Source organism: Canis lupus, chromosome 8, assembly GCF_048164855.1.
Source record: "Canis lupus baileyi chromosome 8, mCanLup2.hap1, whole genome shotgun sequence".
Classification (NCBI taxonomy): domain Eukaryota; kingdom Metazoa; phylum Chordata; class Mammalia; order Carnivora; family Canidae; genus Canis; species Canis lupus.
The window spans coordinates 20,090,814-20,113,279 of NC_132845.1; the positions used below are offsets into that span (position 1 = coordinate 20,090,814).

At 34.4% G+C, this 22,466-nt stretch overlaps 1 protein-coding gene and 1 long non-coding RNA gene across 18 annotated transcripts in view; both read right to left on the reverse strand.

Annotated features, from left to right (window-relative positions):
* The window catches only part of HFM1 (helicase for meiosis 1), a 139,833-nt gene that overhangs the window by 35,328 nt on the left and 82,039 nt on the right, over positions 1–22,466 (reverse strand). For 16 of the 17 annotated variants that reach the window (XR_012035059.1, XR_012035057.1, XR_012035058.1 and 13 more), the window contains 7 exons: positions 8,739–8,836; positions 8,528–8,656; positions 6,168–6,253; positions 5,854–5,937; positions 5,561–5,718; positions 4,075–4,178; positions 3,475–3,621 (listed from right to left, as the gene is read on the reverse strand). Coding sequence is in view for 14 of the 17 variants with exons in the window: in XM_072834454.1 (XP_072690555.1) it covers positions 3,475–3,621; positions 4,075–4,178; positions 5,561–5,718; positions 5,854–5,937; positions 6,168–6,253; positions 8,528–8,656; positions 8,739–8,836 (806 nt within the window). In the remaining 3 variants the exon portion in view is untranslated. The remainder of the gene's footprint in view (positions 1–3,474; positions 3,622–4,074; positions 4,179–5,560; positions 5,719–5,853; positions 5,938–6,167; positions 6,254–8,527; positions 8,657–8,738; positions 8,837–22,466) is intronic. The other variant, XM_072834458.1, reaches the window with a different exon arrangement.
* On the reverse strand, positions 8,851–15,417 carry LOC140637940 (uncharacterized). The gene is made up of 3 exons (XR_012035061.1): positions 15,377–15,417; positions 13,609–13,648; positions 8,851–10,705 (listed from the first exon to the last, which is right to left on the reverse strand). It is a non-coding gene; the product is annotated as an uncharacterized lncRNA (long non-coding RNA).

Genomic DNA, 22,466 nt, shown 5'->3' on the forward strand with positions numbered 1-22,466 from the left:
AAGTTTGATGATTATTTTTCCTAAATGTTTGGGGGAAATTTACCAATAAGATCACCAGTCCCTCAGGATTTCTTTGTGAAAAGATTTTTTTTAAGATTTTATTTATTTATTCATGAGAGACACAGAGAGAGGCAGAGACAGGAGAAGCAGACTCCATGTAAGGAGCCCAATATGGGACTTGATCACTGGACTCTGGGATCACGCCCTGAACCGAAGGCAGATGCCCAACAACTGATCCACCCAGGCGTCCCTGTGGAAAGATTTTTAATTGCTTCAATTCTATTACAAGTATCAGACTACTCAAAAAATTTTTTCTGTTGGTTTTGGCTTCTGTCTTAGCTTTGTTGATTTTTCCTTTTGTACATTTACATTCTATATTTCATTCACTTCTGTTTCTATCTTTATTATTTCTGTACTTCTATATTCCTTATGTTTGATACGCTTTAGTCCTGAGGTTATAAGAGTATTTTTGTTGGGTGCCTGGGTGGCTCAGTGGTTGAGCATCTGCCTTTGGCTCAGATTGTGATCCTGGGATTCCAGGATCGAGTCCCACATCAGGCTCCTCGCAGAGCCTGCTTCTCCCTCTGCCTGTATCTCTGCCTCTCTCTGTCTCTCTTGAATAGATAAATAAAATCTTTTTTAAAAAAGTATTTTTGCATTTTAATTCTACATACATTTAAAACTCTACAAGTCATTTCAATTATTTTACAAGAGTTAATTAAGATTTAGCCATTTTTTTTGCCCTTTCTAATATTTTTCATTCCCTTCAGCATTTCTGTACTTTCATCTGTGGTCATTTTCCTTTAAGGAACTCCCTCAAGTATCTCTTTTACTGATGGTCAATAAATTTAGTAATAGTGATGGAGTGCTTCAGTTTTATTTTGTTTTCTTCTCAAAATGTCTCCATTTCACTTTCATTTTTAAAGATATTTTTCACTGGGCATAGAAATCTAGGGTAGCAGTTTTTTGAAGCATTTTGAAGCTGTTGGCCCATTATCTTCTGTTTCCATCATCATAGTTGATAAATCAATCAGCTGTCAGTTTCACTGTTGCACCTTTGAAGGTAATGTGTAGTTTTTCTGTGGCTGCTTTTAAGATTTTCAGCAGTTTTGCTATAACATGCCCAACTGTGGTTTTCTGTGTACTTATCTCCTGGGTCTGCAAAGTTCTGAATCTACGAGCTGATATCTTTCTTACTTTGTAATATTCTCAGCCATTGTCTCTAAATATTGCATTTGTCCCATTCTTCTCTGTTTCAGAGATTTTGATTATGTACATTTTAGACCTTTTGAGTATGATGCTTTTTTGTGTTCTTTCCATTCTCTTATCTCTGGGCTTTGAGTATTTTTTTCTTGATATGTCTAACAGTACACAAATCCTGAGTTTGGCTATATCCAATCCATTATTAAACCTACCAATGAGTTTTTTCACTTCAGATATTGTATTTTTCAATTCAGGAAAGTCCATTTAAATCTCTGTATGGGTTACAATTTTCTGGTGAAATTTCCCAGCCTTTCACTAATTTTTTTCCTTTATTTTCTTGAAAATATTAAATATAGTTATTTTACAATCTTTAAATGCTAGCTCTTTAATTTGAATCATCTACAGAGCTGCTTCACTTTCTTTACATTGTTTTTTTTTTAAGATTTTATTTATTCATGAGAGACACAGAGAGAGGGGGAGAGAGAGAGAGAGAGAGAGAGAGGGGCAGAGACACAGGCAGAGGGAGAAGCAGGCTCCATGCAGGGAGCCTGATGTGGGACTCGATCCAGGGATTCCAGGATCGCACCCTGGGCTGAAAGCAAGCACTAAACTGCTGAGCCACCCAGGGATCCCCATCTTTACATTGTTAATTATCAGTCATATGGTCTTGCCTCTTTGAAAGTCTCATTTTTTATTGTGGCAGACACTGTGTCTGTAGATTCTAGATTATTTTGTATTACACCAAAGACGGTTTCCTTTTCCTCTTTCAGGCAAACATGGTAAGTGGCTGATCATAGAAACTCTTTTTGAGAGCATGGCATACTCAAGCTTTTTAATTAAGAGCCTACAGGTCCTGGACTCCTCAGCCCTGAAATGGTTCTCCCTCTGGAATTTTAGTTCCTTTAATCTGCTTTCACAAATGTCCTAAAAATTATAATTTTTATAACTTGGGTAGACTTAATAGTTGTTGCTGTGGATGCCCTAGCCTGCCACAAACTACTGCATCCTACCCAGAGATGGGAGTTCTTCTGCACTTTTTTTTTTTTTTTTTTTGAGAGAGAGAGAACACGTGAGAGACACAAGCAGAGGCAAGGGCAGAGTGAGAGGGAGAAGCAGATGCCTCCCTAAGCAGGAAGGTCAATGAGGGGCCCAATCCTAGGATACAGGATCACAACCTGAGCCACAGGTAGATGTTTAACCAACTGAACCTCCCAGGTACCCTCCTCTGTGTTCTTTAAAGGGGAGGGAGATGAGTGTTCATGGGTTCACATGTGCTCTTCCTGCCTTCTTTCACTGCAGTTGCTATTACTACCAATTCAGAAAACATAACTGTTTAGGTTACTCTGGTAGGAGCCACAGCTTTCACATTCCTCAATACCTATTAATTGCTCCCCTTACTTATAATTAGCTATCTGAATATGAACTCAGTATTGAATGATAATAGTTACTATTCACTTCTTATGTATGAGTAATGTATTTATATTTTTTCTTAAATCCTTACCATTTACAAATATATACTGAAACACTTGCAGAGGCTATAATATGATATTCAATTTTCTTCAAAACATATAAGGGAAAAACTGAAGAGAGGTATAGATGAAACAATATAAGCTGTGAGTTGATCATTGTTTAAGGTAGGTAATGAGTACATTAGGGTTCATTATACAGGTCTGTCTATTTTTGCATATGTTTGAAATACTCCATAATAAAAACAAATTGAAAAAAATTTTTAAAGATTTTATTTATTTACTCATGAGAGACACAGAGGGAGAACAGCAGAGACATAGGCAGAGGGAGAGGCTCTCTGTGGGGAACCTGATACGGGACTCAATCCCAGGACCCTGGGATCAGGACCTGAGCCAAAGGCAGATGCTCCACCACTGAGCCACCCATGCGCCCCCGTAATAAAAATTTTTAAGTTCACTGTCATCTGGTTTGCCTCATCAAATCTACAAAGTCTTGTATATCATTTACTCTTCCCCAACAATAGCCATAAGAATAGAATGGGTATGAAAAAGAGGCATTGTGTATCAAAAAACTAGACAAATAATTTGTGCTCCAAATATCACCCCAATTTGACAAATACTAATTATAAGAATTCCTACTACATATCATTAATGCAATTATTATGAAGCTTAAAGATCTAATTCCACAGTATCTGCATCTGAATGAAGCAGTACCATAACACTGATACTCCTCCCTAGCCATAACTTTTTTTTTTCTTCCTAGCCATAACTTTAATGCAATAAAGCAATAATTATAGCTATTTACCTTTATTGGGTCCTGCTATAGTAGATCTATTTGAATGTTTAGAATGGGAAATCTCTGTTTCTGATTTTTTTTGCATAATTATTTGATTTCCAAGCCTCCTGGGTCCTAAGTAAAAGACTGTAAATTTCTGCTGAATATCAAGTCCAACTAGAAAAAGGAAAAAAAGTATACAAGTACTTATTTAAGTCATATAAATCTAGCCATGAAATCATTTATTTGTTTTTATATTTCTCATATTTCTGTATCTTTTGAAATGAAAGAGCTAACAAGTCCAGGAAATAAAAATGTCAAAAAAGGGGGGGGGGTTAAAAGTATCACAAATTAAACTTTATACACCATAAAAATAAAAATCAATGTTCCTACAATTTAAGTTTTATTATCTTGAAAAATAAAATACCTATAAATGAACAGATAAATTTTTAATTTTTTTAACCTAGTCCATGCTTTTACCTATCTAAATACATGAAACTTTCTTTAAAATTATTCATATTATTTAAATAAATTACCTTTACCCAGTATCATTTAAATTGCTTTTCTGTTTCAGCATGAAGGAAATTTTTTAATGTTATCATATTCTTTACATTACTTCAATGAACTTACCATACTCAGAACTAATTAGATTTATGCTAAGATCTTCAGATTTAAAAGCTCTCCTCACATCAATCTTTTTAGTCCAATTTCCAGCTTTTAATAAAACAGAATCCCTGAAAAAAAGCAATGTATCATTTAAATAGTGATCCAAATACTAAATGAAATAATATATTAATCATCAAGGGCAGACTAACCCATAGATAGGTTCTATCTGGTAGTAAACTGAAGTCAGTACTGAAAACTATTTGCCGCAGATTCTGAGGAGGAAGAAATGGAGTGTCAATTCAGCTACCACAACCATAATTTTCTTAACTACATATTGACCAACAGCTGATTCCAAGTTGCGTTGCCAACTTTCAGGCCCACCTGAATACAGAGTTGACATCAACAACCCATGAGCTTGCCCCAGTCACTACCACTTTTAAATGGTTATACACAGCTTACACGAATTTGTGAGAATTAGAATAGTATCTTTAAAATTCATATAAAATAGTCTGTATCCACTAACATTACAAACCAGCAACCAATTTTGCGATTTAATTTATTTTAGATTTATATACTCAAGACTGCCTTCAGACTTAATTGTCACAGAGGACAAAGTCTCTATTTCTTTAGGAACAGACTACATTGCATAGAATATTTTAGAAAGATATCCTCCAGTACTCTGACAACAATGAAGAGATTCCCATTTCAGAGTCACTGCCAATCCTGAATTTACAAGTCAAATAATATGATTAGGAGCATAGGCTCTGGAGTCAGACTGCTTGGGTTTAAATCTAGATTTTGCTATAAACTACCTATATGACCTTGGCAAATTAAACTCTCAGTCTCAATTTCTTCCTCTATTAAATTAAGATAATGATAGCACCTGTCTATACAAAGCTTAAACAATTCAACACCTGGAACCTACTAAGAGCTCGAAAAATACTGGCTATAGCTATAACTGATAATCTTAGAGTTTGCTTATGGCATCCTGGGAGAAAATAACAGTATCAGAAAAAAGGCTGATGTAAAAATCATAGAATGGCATGCTAGAGAACCAGGTGTAAGGAAAGATACCTCCTTTATATATTTGATCTTGTTGCCTGATCCTAAAATGAAGCTATAGTAGTTGGTTGGGTTTTAATTTGGAAATATTAGATATATATCTTGAAGGAGCAGAAGGAAGGTAATCAAAGAGTACAAGGTTGTGAATGACTGGTGACAAGCAACAAAATAAGAAAGTTCAACAAAAGTGGGCTACAGTTACTCCTAAAGATCATTTATTCACTCGTTTCAAACCATGGTGATAGATTTCACACTTCGTTCATCTGAGTACTAACAACAGACCAATGTTAATACCTTCTTTAACAGACAAGTAAAGAAACTACCCCATTACAGCATAAGGAAAATGTAATTTAATTAATCCCACAGTGGATTTTACTACTCTTTCTCAGCAGAATATTTCTTTTATAGTATATGCTTAGAAATAAAATCAAATGGAAATTATACTTACATAATTTTGTGCTTAAAAACCAGCTGGTTATCTGCATCACCTATGATTAAGGTAACATAGTGAGAATCTGGTGATGTTCTTCTAGCTTGTAGCTGTTCAAAGTTTCTTAATATAATTGTCACTAATATTTCTGCCATGGTATCACTGTATCTTGCAATCTTTAAAAAAAGGATAGGCATAAAAGGTGTTAAAAATAACCTTACTACTCATATTCAGTTCCAAGTCAGCTATAGGTAGCTTTATTCCTGAAAAGACAATGAAATACTTAAAAAAAAAAAACAGAAAATATTTACCTGTTCCACTTCAACTTCATATTTTGGTAGATACATCACTGTTTCTTTTATTTGCGTTCCAAAAGGGGGGTGTCTATTTAAAATCTAAAAACATTTATATCATTATATTCTTACCATAAGACTAGAAGTTATTTTAGTATATTTTTTAGAGTCAATAGCAGCTTTAATAATGCTTATTACCTAAAACCTTAAGTTAAAATACTTATGACTATGAGAAGGAAAACAATTTTTAAGAAAAAATAAAGATATAAAAAGTAAGCTTTAAAATTAGGATAAAATCCAGGTAACATTAGGAATAAGTGAATATTAAATACCAGTTCAAGTTCCCTTGCATCTGTTTCTTCTATTTTTTTAAAGGAAGTCAAACCTGCATTTACCATTGCATTTGACAATGTTATACCTGTGGAAAATTAATCAAATAGCAGTTCTTAAACAATCCATTTTAAACTACATCTATTCTTAAGCTTTCAACAATGACATTAGTAAAAAAAATTTTTTAAAGATTCAGATTAATAACTAATTCTTAAAGGTTTTTGAAAAAGTTTTCAGTTGGGTTTGTTGGGCTGTGACATTTATCCAATTGTTCATATTTATGTTTTCAAACTGAAATAAAACATGTAGGTGCTTTATAGAAAAAAGGAGGAACTCTGGTCCATATGATGACTCAACCCTTATTTTTATCATATACCATCCATAGGAAGTATCAAGTAATTCCTATTGTTACATATTATACTCATGTTTGAAAAAAGGCAACATAATTTATAGATGAGAATATTGCTTCATAAAGCTATGGTTCTCTGAGCATTTCTGAGAAACGGAGTTTTATGTTTCTGTACTGAAATCAGATAATTTCACTCCTTTAAAATGTCCAATTCCTCTCCATTGCATTTAGAATAGTGACAATTTCCTACCGTGACCAAACTCCATTACCTATTTGACTTGATTACACAGCCTATGTGTCCCATTTAATTTGCTACCATTCCCCTCTTGCTGACTACTCTCTAGCCACATTAACTTTAATTTTGTTCCTCAAAAACATCAAGTTCACTTCCATCTTCGTACTTTCTCTGTTACTACTTTAAGAAACTGGATATATAAAATTCTTATACTCACAAATGAATTTAACCAAACTCTGAAATAGGAGATACTGCCAGAAGTGTAAAATTCTAAAATATTACCATCTTGTCTAAGGCACATATACTGCTGGTGGGGATATTACACTCTATCTTTTTCCATACCTTTACCTATCCTTGAGAATTCCTCTTATTCGTTCTTAAGATACAACTCCTAGTATTAATAATTCCTTCATGTTCATTTTCCCCTCAAAGCTTTTCCTGAATTTTATTTTTTTATAAACATTGTTGAAAATCAATTTGCATTCATTATTTTTTTCCCCTGATGTTCAGGAAGGACTTAGATTTGCTTTTTTATTTAGACTCTCTCATTTTTCTATTGTATGAGTTTTGCTGAGCAATTTTTGCTTCTTTCTCTTCAGCCATACTGAGTAAGTGTAAAAAACACATTAGTGTTCAACAATTTGGAAGAGATGGAATGCAAATGATACCTGATTGACAATATTCTAGTAAGTCAGAAAGTCTGTGTTTGTCCTTTTCAAATATAATGAAAATTTTCTAAGTAATAATTTAATCTAATTTCAAAAATTTCTGTAAGTTGTTACTTCCTAAATGTTTTATGGAACCTCCTTCCTACATTAGAATTCATCTTTGTGAAATGGGCTCAGCATTTGGTTTGCTAGGAGTTCAGTAGAAAGGGGAGACTTAATGTCAAGAATCTCTCCTCTAACTTGACCTTACTTTCACAGCTAATTCCCAGGACTAGTCAGTCCCGCCATCCCACTGATATCAAACTTCAAGAATAAAAAAAGAACTTCCTCACAAAATAGTCGGGGATTTTTGTTCTAAGGAATAATGAAACAATCCCTAAAAACCCATTACATAATTTTTAAAGTCCCCTAGGTGCACATAAAATTACAAAGCTAACAAAGCTGTCAATCATGGAGTAACAGCTCTCTTCTTAGGGTTTAAGGTATCCAGAAGAAGTAGGGTCACAAAATCAAAGGCATCCAACTAGAAAACTCGAGTACTTAGTTATACCTCAGTCTTTATAACTGGCTCCCTCTAGAGTTTTTCATTTTTCAGTATGTAACTTGAGCTACACCCAATAGATATTAAATAATTAGGCACAATCTTTTGTCTATAGAATCTTTATGAAGATCAGTGCAAACATTGTCCTGTTATTGAAAAAAAGAGGAAAAGTTAAGATATAAGTAAGTGATATAATTTTCTGTAATGAATTACGAATGGCCAGGATTGCTAGCTCTGTATCTTGTCATTGAGATCAAAACAAAATAATCATAAAAGTGGAGAGAGAGCAACACATAGTTACCTAATTACTAAAACAAAATTTCACTCTTGGTTTGAGAACAAATGTAAAAATAAGATTATTCATTTTTATTAGGTTTCCCAATTGATTTCAAATGGAATCCTTCAAGCAGGAGAAACAAAAATCAGATTTTCAAGAGAAATAAAGTTTAGTACTAAGCCTACAAACACATTTTTCTCTCAAAGTCTGTAAACACCATAATTTTCCTGACAATGAAAAGCAAAATAAAGTGCAAACATTGACAAATTGCCTGCCTGTATTCAGTACCTACCTATTTTTTCCAGCTGTTTGGATACATGTAGAGAGTTTTCCCAAAGTTTGCATCTAAAACATTTAGCTAAAATCAAACTGTTCAATAATATAGCAAACTTTTCTTGAACAGCCACAAAATCTGACAACCCTAAAAAAAAGTTTCCAAAGTTAAATCTAGTATACTAGTTTACTGGGAAAAATATTGAAAATCCATTAATTCTATAACATACATCTTGTAATTCGTGAGCCATTTCTAAAAATCTTCGAGATATCTTGTGTCAAAGCAAAGTCTTGTATGGGAATGCATCCTAGTTGAGCCTGTATAAGACTGAGGGAAACAAGAAATTTCATGATTTCCTTTTAGAAACTATTATCTCATGGAATTTGATATCCTTGAATGAACTATCTCTTAAAATTTCTCTCTGCCTTGATTTCTTTAACACTAGATGCTTCTATATCTTGCATCATTATTGTTACAAGTCATTGTTGACTTCTTTCCAACTTCTAAAAGTTCCCTTCTTATTTCTCTACTCTTCATTTCCTCAACTTCTCTTTCTCTCAAAAATCTCATTTCTTCTCAAGACTCATCATAATCTCTAAATGCCAAATTTCAAATGCACTGAAAATTATCCTGCATACAGGACAAAAGACACTCTCAGACCATTTCTTTAATCCCAACACATCTAAAATTGCTGTCATATTCTCCTCAAATAGAGTTCTTTTAGCTCTACATAAATAGGTTATTATAGAAAAGCAAAGCATTTTGTATAATAAACAAATATTTATTGTCTATGAGTGAGAAGCATCATGTTAGGTCTAAAGACTGTTCAACATATGAAGGATGGTAACATATTAGTTGATTAGTTGAACCTAGCAGTTGTTTGGCTATAAAATTTGAGGAACGGGTGGTTAAGAAGAGAGAAAAGGAACTAACATATGTGGTGCCTACTATATGCCATTTTGCCTGTTTACTTTTTTAACCAGACAATGATATGCAACTCACCCTATGGGTCTAACTAAAATTATCAGGCTTATATTAATCTCTTGAAGGTCTCCTGATAAGTCAGGTATGTAAAGAGAAAGAGAAGAATAATAGTTATATTTCATGATTTAGTTTTAGCAAACAATATGTGAAAACAGAAAGTAGTAACCAACTCACTTCTCAGAATGGGTGCATATAGATGAAACTATAGACTAACTTAATTCTTTTGGCTATAGTATATCTTCCGAAAGTTATTTGGTATTAATCTATTAAAAAATAGTTGTAGGGGGTGGCCCCGGGTGGCTCAGCGGTTTAGCGCCGCCTTCGGCCCAGGGCCTGATCCTGGATTCCTGGGATCAAGTCCCGCGTCAGGCTCCCTGCATGGAGCCTGCTTCTCCCTCTGCCTGTGTGTGTGTCTCTCTCTTTCTGTGTCTCTAATAAATAAATAAAATCTTAAAAAAAAAATTGTAGGGACGCCTGTGTGGCTCAGTGGTTAAGTGTCTGCCTTTGGCTCAGGGCATGATCCTGGAGTCCCAGTATCGAGTCCCACATCGGGCTATCTGCATGGAGCTTACTTCTCCCTCTATGTCTCTGCCTCTCTCTCTCTGTGTCTCTCATGAATAAATAAATAAAATCTTTTTTAAAATAGTTGTAAATAATAAACCTAAAATTTGTATGGAACCACAAAAGACCCCAAATAGACAAAGCAATCTTGAAAAAGAACAAACCTGAAGATATCACAATCCCAGATTTCAAGATGTATTGCAAAGCTGCAGTAATCAAAACAGTAATCAAAATCAAAACTGGCACAAAAACAGAGTTCAATGGAAGAGAATAAAGAGCAAAGAAATAAACCCACGATTATAATAAGGTCAATGAGTCTTTGACAAAGGAGGCAAGAATATGCAATTGGAATAGAATAGGCTCCTCAACAAATGATACTGGGGAAATTGGACAGATACATGCAAAGAAATAAACTTGGCTACTTTCTTACATCATACACAAAAAGAAACTCAAAATGGATTAAGGGTCTAAATGTGAGACCTGAAACCATCAAAATCTTAGAAGAGGGGATCGCTGGGTGGCTCAGCGGTTTAGTGCTTGCCTTCAGCTCAGGGCATGATCCTGGAGTCCCAGGATCGAGTCTCACATCGGGCTCCCTGCATGGAGCCTGCTTCTTCCTCTGCCTGTGTCTCTGCCTCTCTCTCTCTGGGTCTGTCATGAATAAATAAATAAAATCTTTTAAAAAAATCTTAGAAGAGAACACAAGCACTAATTTCTCTGACATTTTTCTATATAAATCTCCCACGGCAAGGGAAACAAAAGCAAAAATAGCTATTGGGACTACATCAAAATTAAAAGTTTCTTCACAACAAAGGAAGCAATCAACAAAACAAAAAGACAACCTACTGAAAGGGAGAAGATACTTACAAATGATATATCTTATAAGGGTTTAGTATCCAAAATTTATAAAGTTATACAACTCAAAACCAAAAAGACAAATAATCCAATTAAAAATGGGCAGAAGACATGAAATGACATCTCTACAAAGAAGACATACAGATGGCCAACACACATGAAAAGATGCTCAACATCCCAAATCATCAGGAAAATGCAAATCAGAACCATAATTAAATATCACCTCATACATGTCAGAACACCTAAAATCAAAAACACAAGAAACAAATGTTGGTGAGGATATGGAGGAAAAGGAATTCTCGTACACTATTGGTGGGGATGCAAACTGGTACAGCCTCTGTGAAAAACAGTATGGAGGCTCCTCAAAAAATTAAAAATAGAACTACCATATGATCAGTAATTGCCACCACTGGGTATTTATCCAAAGAATATGAAAACATGAATTTGAAAAAAATATATGCACCCTTATGTTTATTGCAGCATTATAAATAATAGCCAAATTACAAAAGCAATCCAAGTGTCTATCAATAGAAGAATGTATAAAGATATTATATATATATATATATATACACAATGGAATAGTACTCGGCCATAAAAAAAACAAAATTTTGCTATTTGCAACAACATGGAGAGAGCTAGAGAGTATTATACTAAGTGAAATAAGTCAGTCAGAGAAAGACAAATTCCGTATGATTTCACTCATGCGTGGAATTTAGGAAACAAATCAAACGATTATGGGGAACGGAAGGAGACAGACTGTTAAATATATAGAAAACTAACTTATGGTTATCAGAGAGGAGGTAGGTGGAGAGATAGGTGAAATTGGTGAAAGGGACAATATACTCATCATGATGAACACTGAGTAATGTATAGAATTGATGAATCACTATATTGTACACCTGAAACTAACATAACATTCTATGTTAATTATACTGGAAATAAATGGGGAAAAACAGCTGTAAAGTTACAGTTTATTAACAAAAAAATAACTGATGGAAAAATGTGAATGGGGTGGTTGCAAGGGTTAGAGAAATAATACTTACAAAGCTATCCTGGGATGCACAAATGCAGGGTATATACAAAACTGCTAGAGTAAAAGTAAGACTTCTGAAATCATATTTATTCATATTGAACAGCAATATGTCTATTAATAAATAGGATGTCTTTCAGCATTATATTTCCCAGTCAGAAACCTTATTACAAGAAGCAATAATAAAAAAGGAATGGGAGGCTGGAGTGCCTTGGTAGCTCAGTCAGTTAAGTGTTACTCTTGATCTCAGGGTCGTGAGTTCAAGCCCTATGTCAGGCTCCACATTGGGTATGGAGCCTATTTTAAAAACAAGCAAATAAACATGAATGGGAGGGAGAACAGGGATTTATTCCTGTAGGTGCAGAACATTGGTAGAGCTGTCTGTCTTTACCAGATAAGGCTAGCCTGAGCTTGTCCTCAGGAGAAATAGAAGTCTATTTTTTTTAAGGTTTTATTTTCAAGTAATCTCTACACCCAACATGGGGCTCAAATGTACAACCCCAAGATCAAGAGTTGCATGCTCCACCAACTGAGCCAGTCAGGCACCCTGGAAATAGAGGTCTTAAAGCCTCAGATGAGGTGGTTCTCTCAACTAAGGGGTGGAGTAGAATTGTGTAGTAGTTAAGTAATGACTAAATCAGGTCTTACTATAAGGATTACATGAAATAAGGTATTAATTCAGTTTGGATTAGGTATAACCCTGACCAGGCTATAATGGCTTAAATACACACAGTTAACTCTCTATGTAAAAGAAATCTAATCAGGCAGTCCAGGGCTTGGTATGACAGTCCTACAAGTCACCAAAGACCCAGGATCCCCCTATATTTGTGCTTTGCCATGTATGACTTCCATTCTCAGGCTACCTTGTGGTCAGAGATGACTTCTACATCTCTACCCATCACACATTCACTCCTTACAGCATTTCGGAGGAGAGGGGTGGGAGGACAAGAAATGATGCCCTGTTTACCCCTTGACTCCTTCCTTTCAGCAGCCTCTAGGAAAACAAACACTTCTACCACCCATATCTCATTAATTGAACAAATCTTAGTAACAGGGCTGCATCTAGCTACAAAGCTGACTGAGAAATACAATCTTCATGTATAGGTAAGAACAGATAATGGGACAATCAGATAGCAGTTTCTGTCTTAGGTATGCAAAGCATCTAATGTAGTAGCTAGAACATAATACATATTCAAGAAATAGTTATTATTAATTACTATTATCTTTGGTTGAGCCATTTAAGATCTTTCAGCTTCCTCACCTAGCAAACTGATAAAAATGATACAAGAAGTTCCCAAAAGACTTCTGTATCCTGGCCAACTTAGTAAAGGAAGGATTTTTCAGAAAATATCTGTGTAAACCCTCTTGCACTGTTGGTGGGAATGTGAACTGGTACAGCCACTCTGGAAAACTGTACGGAGTTTCCTCAAAGAGTTAAAAATAGATCTGCCCTATGACCCAGCAATTGCACTGCTAGGGATTTACCCCAAAGATACAGATGCAGTAAAATGCCGAGACACCTGAACCCCAATATTTATAGCAGCAATGTCCACAATAGCCAAACTGTGGAAGGAGCCTCGGTGTCCATAGAAAGATGAATGGATAAAGAAGATGTGGTCTATATATACAATGGAATATTACTCAGCCATTAGAAATGACAAATACCCACCATTTGCTTCGACGTGGATGGAACTGGAGGATATTATGCTCTGTGAAATAAGTCAATCGGAGGACAATCATCATATGGTTTCATTCATTTGGGGAATATAAAAAATAGTGAAAGGGAATAAAGGTGGGAAAGGAGTGAAAATATCAGTGAGGGTGACAGAACATGAGAGACTCCTAACTCTGGGAAATGAACAAGGGGTGGTGGAAAGGGAGGTGGGTGGGGGTTTGGGGTGACTGGGTGATGGGCACTGAGGGGGGCACTCGACGGGATGAGCACTGGGTGATATGCTATATGTTGGAAAATTGAACTCCAATTAAAAAAAGAAAAAAAAAGAAAAGATTTGTGTATAAAGAATAGACATCTCTCAAATAAATCCTACCTTGGGTACCACATTTTAATCTAGACCAAAGTAGCTATTTCGTTTTGTTTTTAAATCTATTTCCTTTCTCATCATTTTAAATAAAGACTATAAATAACAACTACAAAAGAAATCCTTCAAATAAAGGAAAGTTAAAGGTGTACTATGAAGCTGTACAACTCTTCAGAGAAGAGTTATTCTGAAGCTATTTTGTCTGCCTAAACATAAAATAGGAATATCCAAAGAAATACCTAAGACAAAAGATCAAGATAGCACACAAAGCCTTCTATATACTTACTCCTCAAATTCCATGGAAGGATGGACATATGTATATGTGTGTTCATATGTGTATGTCCCCATTCATAAAACTACAGGAAAGCAAGAAAGCATGCCACTGGTAGACCAGAAAGTTTAATGTCAGAAATAAAATTTCTGAAGATCAAATATATGAGGAAAATTAAAATGGAAGAAGTTATCCATAATACATGCGAAAGAATCAATAGACATAATATTGTAATAACTAGTAACAGATGGTAACTCTGTTTACTGTGCTGAGCATCATGTAATGTGTAGAATTGTTGAATTACTGTTATACCCCCAAACTAATACATTTTATGTCAACTCTACTTCAATTAAAAAAAAAAAAAAACCTCTTTCCTTGAAAAGAAAAAATACCAACAGATTAAGAAGGAGAGACTCCTGACATATTTGTCTGAGCAATTTACTAGAATGCTGAGCATATAGGTTTGCCCCTGCCCATACTCTCTCATTTGTGGAAAATATTAGGCAGTTGTGGTATGTGATTAAGAGGCTAACATAGGAGTATAGACATTGAGGCCAGAGAAGCAGGTCAGTATTCTAGGGAGTAACAAACACCCAGGAGAGGAAGGAAAACTTTATTCCTTTAAAAAAAAGATTACTTATTTATTTAAGAGAGAGAGAAAGAGATTGTCAGGGGGGACGGAGCAGAGGGAAAGGGACACACGGACTCTATGCTAAGCACAGAGCTCAATGACGCAGGGCTCAATTCCACAACCCTAACATCATGAAATCAAGAGTTGGCCACCCAACCAACTGAGCCACCTAGGTATCCCAGGAACACTTTATTCTTAGATTACAAGATATTTCTACACTTTTATGGCAGGAAATTTAACTTCTCCACAATCATTAGAGATAGTAAGTAACCGAATAGGCAGGCAAAAAGATATTTACAAATAAAAAAGCAAACAATGATGAACTGACTTATAATTGAGAAAAAACATGACCATAAAAAGACACACAATAGATGAAATAACTAACAATTAAGGACACAAAACAGTGCACAGTTTTAAAATAAGTATAACTAATTTAAATATTTTTAGAGAAGTTAGTAATATCATGTATATTTTAGAAAGTCAAGCAGAGGGGCACCTAGATGGCTTAGTCGGTTGAACCTCCAACTCTTGGCTTCTGCCTCCATTGTGATCTCATGGGTTATGGGTCAAGCCCTGAGTCAGGCTCTATGCTCAGTAGGGAGTTAGCTTGAAGATTCTTTCCCTCTACCCTTTATCCCACTCATGAGGTGTGCTCTCTCTCTCTCAAATAAATAAATCAAAAAAAAAAAAAAAGGCAGAGATCCAGTAAAATGTTTTATCACTGAAAAAAGCCCCATAGATAAAGCTGAAGAGCAAATTAGACAGATGACTGAGCTAAGGCATTCTTCTAAGAGTCAATAAAAAAGAACAGAGATACGAAATATGGGAGAGAGCATAACCTAGATGGCTCAGTTGGTAAAGTATCTACCTTCAGCTCAAGTCATGATTCAGGGTCCTGGGACTGAGTCCCCATCGGGCTCCCTCCTTAGTGGATTTGGCTTCTCCTTCTCTTTCTCCCTCTGCCCCTCCTCTGGCTCAGGGTCTTGCTCTCAAATAAATAAATCTTTAAAAAGAAAAGAAAAATACTCTCTAAAAAAAATTTTACACTTTCTCTATGGGAGAGAAGGTATAAATGTGGAAGAGAGAGCCAGAAACTCCAACATTCATCTAGTAGGAGTTCTAGAAGGAGTGAACAGAGAGAATAAAGAAAAATAACTTACAGAAGATAACTTCCCAAAGCAGAAGAAAGATTTAAGACTACATATTAAGAGGGTCCCCAGAGTGCTGTGGAAAAACAAAGAATAAAGATGCACGTCAGACCTTTATGGTGAAATCTCCTAACACAGATAAAGAAAAAATTATTTTAATATTCCAAAAGAAAAAAAAGGTTATTAACAAAAGGCTGAAAACAAGTTGGGTCACCAAGAATGGATGCAAGAAGAACAGTACCAAAGAAAGTTCCAAAGAATAATTAATCCACCCCCCCCAAAAAAAAGAATAATTAATCCAACTCATTCAAATGAAAGGGCAAAATATATTTTAGGTTTACAAAGAATCAGAAAGACTCAGAAAATTACTTGAGAATATACCTGGAAGAATAAACTACCTATGTAACAAAAAGGAGGACAGAAATTTTAAAAAGCAGGAAACAAGCAAAAAAATCAGTGAAAAAAATTTAGGTAAGTCTATAATTTTTAATGCACACTAAAATATTTTAAAATTAACAACCAGCAGGGTACCTGGGTGGCTCAGTGGTTGAATGTCTGCCTTTGGCTCGGGTCATGATCCTGGGGTCCTGGGGTGGAGTCCCACACTGGGATCCCCACAGGGAGCCTTCTTCTCCCTCTGCCTATGTCTCTGCCTCTCTGTGTCTCTCTCATGAACACATAAATAAAATCTTAAAAAAAAAATTTAACAACTAGAACTAAAATTCCAAATGATCTGAATAAACATGGGAGAGAACAGGAAGTAGGAGAGAAGTGAAAATGTGATATAAGGTTTTGACTCAAATGGTAAGTTTAAAGTGTTCATTTTCTATAGAGATTGATAGAAAAATATATATCTAAATATGCAATACAGAATATTAAAGAAGAGCTATCTGGAAGAACAAAAACAGAGAAAACTTGATATATCCAAGAAGAGGTAAAAAGGCAAAAGAAAAAATAAGTGAGAAAAAAGAAATAAGCAATAAAGTGCTAAGAAAACATACAATAAGAGTAACTCTAAACATAGCAGTAATTATAATAAATTTAAATGGACTAAATTCCTCAAAAGAATTGAGATCAGATTAAAAAACAACAGTAATCAAATCGAGCTATATGTTATCTCTACAAATTACTATTTAAAATAAAGCAATATGAAAACAGTAAGAACAAAAAAGATACAAAATAAAAGAAGTATAATAACATTAATATTAGACAAAACAATTAAAAGCAAAAAGCAATAAATAGGACAGTTGGTTGAGTCATCTACCCAGCTCCTTCCATTTAGCAGCAGAGAGGACAAGATAGGATAAGAAAGGCAACATGGATATGTGAGCCAAATGGTCTGTAGGGCCCTGAAATATGTCTCAATATACAGGTTAACTACAACTTTTTTTTAAAAGATTTATTTATTTTAGAGAGAAAAAGAGCAGGAGGGGCAGAGGGAGAGGAGAGAATAATCAAGCCGACTCTCTGCTGAGCACGGAGCCCAATGCGGGGCTCAATCTCACATTCCTCAGATCATGACCTGAGAGATGAAACCAAGAGTCAGTTGCTTAACCAACTGAGCCACCCAGGCACCCCTAGTAAAACAACTTTTATGCACAATTCTTTTTTTTTTTAAAGACTTATTTATTTATTCATGAGAGACACAGACAGAGAGAGGCAGAGACACAGGCAGAGGGAGAAGCAGGCTCCCCTCAGGGAGCCCAACATGGGACTTGATCCCAGATCCCAGGATCACGACCTGAGCCGAAGGCAGGCGCCTAACCACTGAGCCACCCAGGCGTCCCTTTATGCACAATTCTAAGATGATTTTCTTATGATATGCTTCTTTGTTTATTCCAGAACTCCTCCTAAACTTTTAGTCATTCTCACAGTCCACACCCACCTAGACAATATGTCACTCTTCTACCTGCTGTGTACTTGTTCTTTTGTCTGCTTTTCCAAATGTTCTAGTGATGTATATATTCCCTTGAATTACTTGATGTCACATTTCTAGATCCATTATTATATAATCTTGCTATATTTTCCTTTACCAATATAATAAATTTCTCTTTTGATTAATAAAACCCTACATGAAAAATGAGAGATTTTTTACTTTGAGTAACACAATTATCAAACTATTCTTAGTGGCAAAATATACAGCTTAGTGCCTAGGAAACCTGTTATTCATTTATTCATTTACAGTTCATATAGAACAATCATGAACACCACATATTAAGCCATAAGTAAAGTCACAAAATATATAATCACAACCCAATAAAATTAGAAACTAACAATAAAAGAATGATTTTAAGAATTTGAAAAAAATAATTTTAAATAATTCTTAAAGAGGAAATTAACACTGAAATTACCTTTAAAAAGTATAGAAATAGATTTAGAAAATCTCTAGTTGTTCTAGAGATTGCCAAAATGATACTTAGTAGAAAATTTGAAGTCTTAAATATTTTAAGGAAAACAAGAAAAACCAAAAATGGAGCAAACATATAACAAAAAAACTACAAACAGGAGAAAGTAGAAGGAAGAAAATAAAGATAAAATCAGAAATTAATGGAATAGAAAAATAAATGGCTTGAAAAAATAAAAATATAGAAACCTCTGGAAAAATCAATTAAGAGAAAGAAGAGATGACACAAATAACATTAGAAATTAGAAAGCTGACATTACATTTTCAGAGGAAATTTTTAACTTATTAGAAAACAAAATATGTCATAAAACAGACAAGATGGATGAAATGAATGCTACCTCAGGAACATATAAATCAGCAAAAACTGATTCAAGAAAAGTTATAAACACTGCAAAAAAAAAAAAAAAAAAACAAAGAATATAAAAGACACTTTCAGATTTTCACAACAATGACAGGTAGCTCTTTACCCTGAACTCAAACCTGTTTTTACATAAGCGAGAAGGAGCATAATGGATCCCAGAACCTAATTCCAAAAATGTGAGGAATTCCTTGGTGGTGCAACAATGGACACTTGAACCACTAAAAACAGTAATGAGACAGGATGTTTGATCTGTAACTAAAGACAGTATATTAGAAGTTTCACCTGCAAGTTAAGAAAAATAAGAGCTATAACTATTAGTAATTGAGATAAAACTATCCTTCTTTATAGATATCACTATCTATCTAGGAAATCCCTGCAAACCAAATGAAGGACTTCTAGTACTCTTTTAACAGAGTTCAGTGAGATAGATAAAACAATCAAAATTCAAAAACCAGTAGCCTTAAAAAAAAACAAAAACAAAAAACAAAAACCCAGTAGCCTTCTTATATATACTCCATAACTGATTACAAATACAATGTTATGCAATTTTTAAAAGGACTCTGTTCACAATGTCACACTCCAAAAAATACCAAGAAATGAACCTGCCAAGAAATATAAACCTAAATGGTAAACTTCACAGAAAGACATAAAGACCCAAATAGATGGAAAAAGATACCATATTCCTAGACAGAAAGATTTCAGAATTGTAAAAACAAGAATCTTCCCCAATCTATAAAATCAATTTCAAAAGGACTTTTTATAGATCTTGATAAACTCATTCTAAAGTTCATAGGGAGGAAAAATATCAGAGTAGCCAAAAACATCTTTAGAAGAACAAAAAGGAGGGAATTGCCTTACCATATCACAAAACTTTAATACAAGAGGAGCAAGTAAAACAATGTGGTATTGTAACAGCAACAAAATAAATAGACTAGACTAACAGTTAAGTGTCTAAAAACAGATGATTAGGAATTTAGTTTATGAAAAGGCAGCGTTTCAAATCATTAGGCAAAGAGAGAATAGCAATGTATTTATCAAACATTTCTGACTACCTTTTGGGAACAAAATATAATTAAATTCCTAACTTACACCATATAAAGAAATTAACTCCAGATGCCTTATAGGAAGCCTACAGGTAAAAACATAAAATGGTTTTAAAGTATTAGAAGAAGTGATAGGAGAAGTCCTATGATCTTAGGATTTGTGGCAGAGACTGCTTTGCCTACCCAACATTTACTCTCTTTCCTTTTTAATAGCAGAAGCCCAATTTTAATCTAGGCACACTATCTACCACCAAGACATTTCCCAGTCTTCTTTGCACTTAGGGGTAGTCCTATAACTAGGTGTAAAGTGTTATCTGGGACTTCTAAGGAGTCTACTAAAAGATAGAAGGTACTCAAATATAATGGCTGAAGCTCTAGAAGTTATTTTGGACAATAAGGTGACCTTGAAACAGAAGGTATGTGGGATGGCAGAACTGAAAGACAGAAAGCCAAGTACTGATGATACCATGAAGCCACCATATCTATCTTAGACTAATCCACTTTGAACTATCTCTTCCGTGAAAGAAAAGTAGCCTGTCTTCTTTAAGCTATTGCTGACTCATTTTATTATGTAGTTTTACATAGTTGAACCTAATCCTAAGAAATACAGGAGGGGAAAAAACTTCCTTAAACAAGACACAAAACATAGAACTCATTAAGAAGAGTTTAATATGTGTGATTTTATAACTATTTAACACTTCTGCGTAAAACCAAATAATACATCCTTAATAATCAGGGATTTGCAAATTTTTAAATATAATTTTCACCTATTAGATTGGCAAAAATTCAAAGATATAAAACAAGCATTAGAGAGGATGTATGGAAATAGTCACTCTTTTTACACTATGAGTGGGAATTATAATTCAGAGAAGCCTTTTCAAAGGCAATTTGGCATTACATATTAAATCTTCTCATTTATATATACTTTCACCCAGAAATCTTTGAAAAATATGATATAAACACCAGGAAGCTCATTTCAGTACTATTTATAATAGTAAAAATTTGTTAACCATCTAATTCTTTATCAATAAAGGAGTGGTTAGAAATTATAATATACTCATAAACTACATTGCTATTAAAGTATACATTGCTGTTAAAATAAATGAGGTTAAAAAAAAATAAATAAAATAAAATAAAATAAAATAAAATAAAATAAATGAGGTTAACATGTTTATGTACTGATAGGAAATATTAATGGCATCACAAGAACAGTAATTATGATCTTGTTTTTGTAGTAGACATATATGTTTATTAACATACATATTGGTGCTAAATAAATAGAAAATTGGAAGGATGCAGCAAACTACTGATAATAGCTACTTCTAGGGAAGAAAGATCAGAGAGGTCAGGACAGACCTTACCTTTTTTTTTTTTTAAGATTTTATTTATTTATTCATGAGAGAGACACAGAGAGAGAGAGAGAGAGAGAGAGAGAGAGAGGCAGAGATACAGGCCGAGGGAGAAGCAGACTCCATGCAAGGAGCCCAATGTGGGACTCGATCCCGGGTCTCCAGAATCACGTCCTGGGCTGAAGGTGGCGCTAAACCGCTGAGCCACCTAGGCTGCCCAGACTTTACCTTTTGATTTATAAATTTTTGACTCTTTAAAAAGTAATCCATGCCTTATTTATATAATAATACGAAACAAATGAAGAATAAAAGAAATCATTGATCTAAAAATATATCCAAGAGTTCGTTGAAAAATACCAGTTAAAGCAAACAGAGCTAGTGATGAGTACAAAAGATCTGGGAATTAAAGTTACAAAAAATAAAAAATAGCCTAAAATTAAAGTTCGAAAACTTGGAAGAATAAAAGTTTAAAATTAAGAAGATTAATATCTACTTAAAAAAATCTGAAAAAACATCTGAAATTCAGTACAGTAACAGGGATATGAGAGACACATGAAAGTGGTAACTATTAGCTATCATCACCTACCAAAAAACTACATTTTGGATTAAGAAAGGCCCCCACATAGTTCTCTTTTCCCAGTCACACTGAAGTAGACACAGAAAGGTGGGAAATTATAAGAGGAAACTAAATTCTGATATTTATAAAAATTATAAAATCATCAATTCTAAAATCTGACAGCACTAATCAAAAGAATGTATGACCCAACCTAAGGGAAGGTAAATAGAAGCATTAAAGCTGCAAATAAAGTGTTCCTAAGAAGATGCTAATGGAAAAGTACTTTGATTTAATATGACCCAATAGTTGATACAACAGAGTATATTGGAAAAAAACACTGAGAGAATCAAGAGGTCTAGGTTTTATTTCTAGCTCAGTCTCTAGTAGTGCAGTAAAACCTTGGGAAAGTCAGCTTATCTGGGCATCACCTACTTCATTCATAAAATGAAAGGACTAGACTATATGGTCTTGGGTATTTGAATTTCTAGAGAAATATAGCTAAGGAACAGAGCATTAGCTTCTGTTGTCCAAGCTATAGATCTGCCTGTTGAGCTGCATACAACTGTAAGAAGTTTGTTTCTGAGACTTTAAGGCATGTGGGAGATAAAATTCAATGGAATGTAAGGAAGTATCCCAGAGTGACCTCCTCCAGCTAAGGAGGAAAAACAAATTTTTTGGTTAACTGGCTTTATGGAGGCACATAGGTCATTTCACATAAATCACCA